The sequence below is a fragment of the Centruroides sculpturatus genome, unplaced genomic scaffold (genome assembly GCF_000671375.1).
Source record: "Centruroides sculpturatus isolate CEXI.00-Female unplaced genomic scaffold, Cexi_2.0 scaffold1488, whole genome shotgun sequence".
NCBI lineage: Eukaryota > Metazoa > Arthropoda > Arachnida > Scorpiones > Buthidae > Centruroides > Centruroides sculpturatus.
The window spans coordinates 90305-99086 of NW_019385746.1; the positions used below are offsets into that span (position 1 = coordinate 90305).

General features: G+C 29.0%; 1 protein-coding gene across 1 annotated transcript; it reads left to right on the forward strand.

Moving 5' to 3' along the window:
* Nucleotides 1–8045: 8045 nt before the first annotated feature.
* LOC111641726 lies at nt 8046–8782 on the forward strand. The gene is made up of 3 exons (XM_023387935.1): nt 8046–8266; nt 8341–8399; nt 8483–8782. The coding sequence occupies exons 1-3, from the start codon at nt 8233–8235 to the stop codon at nt 8696–8698; spliced, it is 309 nt and encodes a 102-aa protein (XP_023243703.1). The 5' UTR covers nt 8046–8232; the 3' UTR covers nt 8699–8782.

Genomic DNA, 8782 nt, shown 5'->3' on the forward strand with positions numbered 1-8782 from the left:
TATCTCTACCGGTCCTGTTATTTGCGTATGGCTTCACGGTGATTTAATTTCACTTTTGAGGCACGTGTATAATCAGTTATTATGCCTATTATATTTATCATTTATAATATTGGTAAATAACCATAATTAACTCAGAAATAAATGATTTTATAAGATTATATATGAAATTAAGACGTGATTGTAAAATGTCATATTATGAAATTAAGGTGTTGCCCAACAAAATATATTAAATTGTTTAAGCTAACAATATTAGTAAAGTAGTAGTTATGCAGTAAAGTAGCAGTATATGCTTAGAAAATTTTAATTGAAAAGGAAAGAAAAGAAAAAGCAAATTATAAAATATTAATTTTAACATAATTTAGATTCTATATCAGTTACTTAAAATTATCATTAGGAGAATAACAGATTTTGCATATTAAATTTCAGCTAAACAATGGAAGGAAATATCAACATTTTTATAACTGATGAAACTCTATATTTAATTATTAATTTTATTGTAATCCACTTAATGTATAAATGGTAAAATGTAACACTCATTAAAGAGAATTTTTATTCGAATAAGATTATTTCGTCTCTCGATACATCATGATATTGCACGTATTTTTTATTTTCCTGATCAGTAAGTACCGAAACGAATTGTATTCATTAATTCATCGATACGAAGTATTTAAATAATAATTATTATAATCTTTAGTCGAATCAAATTTCTTCGAAATCGACGCGACTGAAGATTTAGTCAGATTACAAAAGGTAAGAAGGTTATTTAATAAGGAAATAAAATAATATGCGGCTTTCATTTTGATTTACTGAAGGTTTTCTGTCAAATAAAACAGCGAGATGCAGAAATAAACATAGAACGACAAAATCACAGTTCCGGAATCAGAATTGATGTTGGAAAAAGATGGGAAAGCAAAGACGGAAATGGCAAATTTGAAGCTCGAGGATTCTATTCCCACGAGATTGGAAGAGATGGAAGCGTAAAATTTCGAAGACCCGATTATGGACTCAGAGCCAATTTCAGTTGGAAGTTTTAACGGTTTGATTGTGTTTGAAACAATTTATATTGTGTAATTAGTTTTATGACAGATTATAATTTCGGAAAAAATTTTATATTATAAGGCGTTTAATTTTCTACTTCTGAAAAATTCTGCCGTAAAATGAATATTTCTAACGTTTACTCGGTCGTTTAATGAAGATATACCGTGTTTTTTCCATTTTTGTCGTCACCCTGCGGGCACTAAGTGTTTTATCATATCCATCGTGGGTTTGACCAAATCTACAACGACGGTGATCGAGCGAGAAGAGACAGGGAACCACCGAAAAATTCATTGAAGTTGCCCGTTCGGATTCGATCACGGTTCTCCCAAAGCGGCGGGTTAACATCTAATCCAAATTGGCCATTAAACTAAAATAATTTAGATATCAATACTATATACAGTATTATATAATAATATTTAAAGGCATTTTAGAGGTAGGTTGCGCTTAATTCTCCATTCCATTCTCTTTTAGTACTTTGAAATATGTGCTAACAATAAATATTTATTTTCGGATTTTCTACTTTTGAATTTTTATTGCCATTTTTTCGCCATTTTATGGCTAGAAAATCCAAATTCTACTTATCAATTTAGGCGATTTCCGAGGTGATTACAATAAGCGAAGTCTACTGTACTTAAAATTTTTATTTGTAAATAATTTATATGATTATCCATATAATAAAATTTTAATTAATCACGAATAGACATATTAATATTAGACTTAATTCTATATAGAAGTTTTATTATAATAATACCTATATGAAGAGAGCTTTCGAAAGGTTTACTATGCCTAAAACAATTAAATATTTAAAATTAAAGAAAACCTAAATAATAAATTCAATAATTTACATAATTTTTTTAAAGAAGATTTGAAACAGGTTTTGGTAGAAATAGTGGTTTTTAAATTATCTAAATTTTAAAAGAAAGCTTCTAAATCAAATATTCTATGAAAGCGAAAATCTAGTTTATCTAAAATATTCCCTTAAAAATTTACGAATAAAGTGAGAACTTTATAGTTTAATTAATTAATTTTTTCTGTAAAATGGTGTTAATTAATATTTAAATATATATGTTGTATAAATTCATTTACCTCACGAAAGACATAAATCACCACCGAAATATTTATGACCGGATAGAAACAACTCTATTGTTCTTAGAATAATTAAGCAATGTTAATGTATTCAAGTAAAGTTCGACTACCTGTTTAATGCGCGGAATTAAGTAGCGCGAACAAAGAGTAATTTCGAAATGGAAATTACCCATTTTGTGAATCTTCTAGATGACATTTCACTTTCGTTTCAGTTCCGAGAAGTAAATAAAAAGTATTAATTATCATTTATTTGCGCTTACAATTAAATAATAACAGTAGAAAATATATCAACTATTATTTTATTATATGATAGAAAATAATTTTTTTAAAATTGTATTAACATAATATAAAAATATTACTATAAACGTTTTTAAAAATTCAAGAAAATGTCTAGAAAATTTAAATTGTATAAAATAAATAAATGAATTTATTAAATTGTTTATTATATTAATAAAATAATAATTATTTTTTTTAGAAAAGTAAAGTTTATTAAAATAAAACGTTCAATAAGATCGCTGTGATCCTAAATGAAAAATATTGATTCCGTAACTCTCATTCAAATTGGACTTATTATTAAATTATTAGAATGTTGTGTTTTAAATATTATCCAGAAATAGCAAAGAATTGAAAATTTCACGAATATAAGTAACTGAAAATTTCGAAAATATTACGTTAAACAATGGGAAAAGAATTCGAGAAACCGCACGACCGTGATGTTATTTTATATTATATAATGTTACGGATGTGCGGTTTCATAAATTATTTCATTTAGATAACTAAATGAATAAAATAAAATAATTCCAGATAAATAAATTTGTGAGAAATAATCGCTTGCACTACATAAGAACGAGAGATTACCCCGTAGAAATAAACTGAAAATAAAAAGTTAAACCCAGTAATCAAACAAAAATACAACAGAAATAATATATATCAGGGGTGGGCAAGCAAGAGTTCAGTGGGTAATGTTGGTTTTGCAAATTGCACGGGAGCCGCAGTTCTGTACCGCGAGTTTATTATATAATATAAATATAATATAAAACAAATATTGAATTTTTTTNCAGGGCCGCCGTAAGCGGGCGTGCAAGGCGTGCACCGCACGCGGGCGGCACGTCCAGGGGGCGGCAAAGAGCCTTTCTGGCAAGCTCAGCATAGGTAATCGTAGTTAAACAGGGGGCGGCATAATCGGTATTGCACACGGGCGTTCAAACAGCTAGCGGCGCCCCTGGGTGGGAAGATAGAATCATGCGTGTCTCCAGTAGGGTCAGACTTAATGACGATTTTACTTGTTATTAGTATTTACAATTTTTTATAAAAGTCATCTCTACCCTGAAAATTGAGCTTTTTGCCATGTTATGATAGTTAAAAGTATAAAAATCTTTTTAATAAAATATGATAACAAATGGCGCTACCAAATGTTGCCTGGATTGTTAAGCAACTCGTTGATGTTTTTTAAAATCATTTTATCTCTAATATAAATGCATTTTGTATCACATCCGTATTATTGAATCCTCTTCAGTATTATTTTCAATTAGTCGTGTAAAAAACGCATTTTCAAGTGATGTTCGAATGAGTTCATATTCTCCTATTAGTGAGATACATCCGATGACTACTGTATAGTTACACATGTAACTGACGTAACTATTAAATGATATTTGAAGGCTTTGACAACTAATCACTAGTGAAATTCTTCTGATGGCTATAGCGCTTATACAGTAGAACCTCGAAAACTCGGCTCTCGATAACCCGGAACTCCGGATAACTCGGCCACACCCTGGCAGGGCAAAAAAATCCTTAGTTAATTAATTTTCATTATAGACAGCTTTATAAAAGTATAAAAGCTCTCATAAAGTATTTTTCTNTCATAAAATTAATAAAATAATTAAAATATTCAATGGAGCCGAAAATTTAAATTAAAATAGTTCAAAAAAATTTTAAAAATACGAGGAATATACAACTGTAAAGATCACTGAAACCGAAGAGTCGTTACTTTAGCGAAATGCATATTATAAGTAACTTACAGTTGTATAATAAAAGTGAGAATAAATATGAGTAATTCCTTTCTTGTTTGTGTTCATCGCTCCTAAAGTCGAAACACATTGAAAGGTTTTTTCGTATTTTTAAATTTTCTAAAAACTATTTTAACTTATTTATCGTTTTAATCTATCAGTATTACATTAATGCTTGTTGAGATTTTAATTTCACCTGTTTTTCTATAATATAAACTGCTCATCCGCGTATGAACAGACAGCATTCGATCACGTGCATTCGTGACCTAGATTGATATTGTACCGTCACACCGACAACCTTTTGTACCTTTAATCTATTGTTCTCTAACATTATATATTCAAGTTTCACATTTTAAACGACCGACAGTTAGATGTTAAAATAAAAGTTTCAATTTATATCACAGTCTGATGTTTTTCTGGTTATCTGCGCTATCGCTGATAGTATTTATGGCTCGAGCCGGCTGCTGGTCTTTATAGTCCGAAACTGAGTACAATAAGTACTCAAACTTAATCATTTGTATATATATGTTATCTCTACCGGTCCTGTTATTTGCGTATGGCTTCACGGTGATTTAATTTCACTTTTGAGGCACGTGTATAATCAGTTATTATGCCTATTATATTTATCATTTCTAATATTGGTAAATAACCATAATTAACTCAGAAATAAATGATTTTATAAGATTATATATGAAATTAAGACGTGATTGTAAAATGTCATATTATGAAATTAAGGTGTTGCCCAACAAAATATATTAAATTGTTTAAGCTAACAATATTAGTAAAGTAGTAGTTATGCAGTAAAGTAGCAGTATATGCTTAGAAAATTTTAATTGAAAAGGAAAGAAAAGAAAAAGCAAATTATAAAATATTAATTTTAACATAATTTAGATTCTATATCAGTTACTTAAAATTATCATTAGGAGAATAACAGATTTTGCATATTAAATTTCAGCTAAACAATGGAAGGAAATATCAACATTTTTATAACTGATGAAACTCTATATTTAATTATTAATTTTATTGTAATCCACTTAATGTATAAATGGTAAAATGTAACACTCATTAAAGAGAATTTTTATTCGAATAAGATTATTTCGTCTCTCGATACATCATGATATTGCACGTATTTTTTATTTTCCTGATCAGTAAGTACCGAAACGAATTGTATTCATTAATTCATCGATACGAAGTATTTAAATAATAATTATTATAATCTTTAGTCGAATCAAATTTCTTCGAAATCGACGCGACTGAAGATTTAGTCAGATTACAAAAGGTAAGAAGGTTATTTAATAAGGAAATAAAATAATATGCGGCTTTCATTTTGATTTACTGAAGGTTTTCTGTCAAATAAAACAGCGAGATGCAGAAATAAACATAGAACGACAAAATCACAGTTCCGGAATCAGAATTGATGTTGGAAAAAGATGGGAAAGCAAAGACGGAAATGGCAAATTTGAAGCTCGAGGATTCTATTCCCACGAGATTGGAAGAGATGGAAGCGTAAAATTTCGAAGACCCGATTATGGACTCAGAGCCAATTTCAGTTGGAAGTTTTAACGGTTTGATTGTGTTTGAAACAATTTATATTGTGTAATTAGTTTTATGACAGATTATAATTTCGGAAAAAATTTTATATTATAAGGCGTTTAATTTTCTACTTCTGAAAAATTCTGCCGTAAAATGAATATTTCTAACGTTTACTCGGTCGTTTAATGAAGATATACCGTGTTTTTTCCATTTTTGTCGTCACCCTGCGGGCACTAAGTGTTTTATCATATCCATCGTGGGTTTGACCAAATGTACAACGACGGTGATCGAGCGAGAAGAGACAGGGAACCACCGAAAAATTCATTGAAGTTGCCCGTTCGGATTCGATCACGGTTCTCCCAAAGCGGCGGGTTAACGTCTAATCCAAATTGGCCATTAAACTAAAATAATTTAGATATCAATACTATATACAGTATTATATAATAATATTTAAAGGCATTTTAGAGGTAGGTTGCGCTTAATTCTCCATTCCATTCTCTTTTAGTACTTTGAAATATGTGCTAACAATAAATATTTATTTTCGGATTTTCTACTTTTGAATTTTTATTGCCATTTTTTCGCCATTTTATGGCTAGAAAATCCAAATTCTACTTATCAATTTAGGCGATTTCCGAGGTGATTACAATAAGCGAAGTCTACTGTACTTAAAATTTTTATTTGTAAATAATTTATATGATTATCCATATAATAAAATTTTAATTAATCACGAATAGACATATTAATATTAGACTTAATTCTATATAGAAGTTTTATTATAATAATACCTATATGAAGAGAGCTTTCGAAAGGTTTACTATGCCTAAAACAATTAAATATTTAAAATTAAAGAAAACCTAAATAATAAATTCAATAATTTACATAATTTTTTTAAAGAAGATTTGAAACAGGTTTTGGTAGAANTTTTTAATAAAACATTATCCTAAAAATTAAGCTATTTGCTATTCGGTAATAATTAAAAATATAAAACTTTTTATAACGAAATTTCATAACAGATGGCGCCACACACGATTTTATTTATTGTAATTAATAGTAAAAAAGTTATTTTTTAAATAAAATCTCATAACAGCTGGAAAAGTTACGCAACTCGTTGCTGGATTTTTTATTTTATAAAGTCGATCAGTTTTGTTTCCTGAGAACAATGACAAGATTCAAAAATTTAAATTGGTAGTACCAAAATATCGTATGTACACAAATATTATCATTTAGTTTTCTTATTGACCGCCACTTTTTCCCCTATTTCCTATATAGACAGAATATATATAGATACTTTCTTCTTTAAAATTTCAATCGGTAAACTATGTTCTGCGGTTATTTCACCCAAGCTGCTTTCTTTTTTATTCATTTCGTTCACCCTCTTTGAAGTTTAACTCCTGTGTTTATTGTCGAAAATCTCTGAAATTTTATAGAGTGGTTGATATATTAGGAAAATCAACGTTATTAAATTTTGGTGATTAAAGGTCGTGGGGTGGGAATAGGGCCGCCGTAAGCGGGCGTGCAAGGCGTGCACCGCACGCGGGCGGCACGTCCAGGGGGCGGCAAAGAGCCTTTCTGATCTATTTTTAAGTAGATAATAACATTATCGGCTCGTTCATATGAATGTAAAGTTTTTGACAAGATAATAAATATTAAATTGTTTACTTAACATTGTTCATCATAAGCACTTGTATCAATGATCTTACTCAGAGGTAACTGCAGTTTCTAATAAATCAAATCCTTTGTTTATAATTTATGTAGTTTATTGCATCATCTTTTGTAATTTAACAGGAGAAATATCTTTGAAATTATTCAGTTATTCCCGTGAATAATTTTTCTTTTAGTTTATGTTTGAATCGCGACGAATGACACTTAAAATCAAATTTATAATGTTTCCTATCCTGCGGGTCATTTATGCTTATAAGTTATTAACCTTGATTTGTCGAACAAGTCGTGTTAACTCGCGTGATCAACTTATATACAAGAAAATACTTTTTCTAATATAATACACTAAAATAATCTTAATTTAGATGTAATAAGGTTTCTCAATAAAGTCTGTCTACATAAAAAGATAAACGTGGATCCACGTAAAGGACTCGAGTAGAAGATGAGGAGCAACTTATAGAGTAATATATTAATCCAAATGTTTAAAAGGAAATTTTCTTAAATATATTTTTAATATCTCGATTTCTCAATCGCTATCCTTTTTACTTCTTATTTCATACATCTTCGTGAAAACTTCATCCGCTTCCCATTCTTCCTATAAGAAAATCTTTGATCGTTCGAATTTCTTTTCCAAGAAAAAATATTATTTGCTTACGTAAGAAATAAAATGGTAACTTTAAAGTAATATTAAATTAACAATAAAAATTCTAAATAAATGTTCGTCAAAATGATGATATTTAAAGTTATTATGCAAGTATGGAAAAACGAATTACTGCTTCTAGAGAATAATCAAAGGGTATTACACCAGTTTCATAACACAATGCAACTGCAAATCTGCTGATTGGATAAAAGTGGCATTCAACTTATTATAAAAGGACCAACATAACTCACGATTGTATCAAATATCATCATGAACCCTCATTTCTTCATCGCTCTTCTCGTAGGTAAGTAAAATTCTTACATACAGTATTTTATTTATCTTTTAATATTTTATAAAATCTTTGTTCGATATTTTCAGTAAATTTAAGCTTACTTGAGATATACGAAGCAAAAGAAGAGTTAATCAATTTACAAAAAGTAAACCCAAATTTCATACAATTTACATCAAATTTTAAGAATATAAATTATAGAATTTTAAATATTTATTTTTGTTATAACAGAGAGATGTTGGAGTCAAAATAGAACACGAAAGACGAGACGGACGGAATCATCGAACTGGAATCAGAGTCGATGCTGGGAGAACTTGGAAAACTAAAGATGGAAGAGGAACATTGCAAGCTGGTGGATTCTATTCTCGTGACTTTGAAAGAGAAGGAGGTAGAAGATTTCGTAGACCAGATTATGGAGTGGGAGTTAAATTCAATTACAAATTTTAACAATAATAATTCTCTACATTCCTAATTTACTGCTAAATAACGTTTACGATATAGAAACATCCTTATTATATCCAAATATTATAA

Bases quoted from the DNA above. Each gene is read 5' to 3' on its own strand.
- LOC111641726 (XM_023387935.1), top strand. From the start codon at position 8,233: ATGAACCCTCATTTCTTCATCGCTCTTCTCGTAG. The intron at 8,267-8,340 runs GTAAGTAAAATT...CGATATTTTCAG, and splicing joins CTTCATCGCTCTTCTCGTAG to TAAATTTAAGCTTACTTGAG. The intron at 8,400-8,482 runs GTAAACCCAAAT...TTGTTATAACAG, and splicing joins AGTTAATCAATTTACAAAAA to AGAGATGTTGGAGTCAAAAT.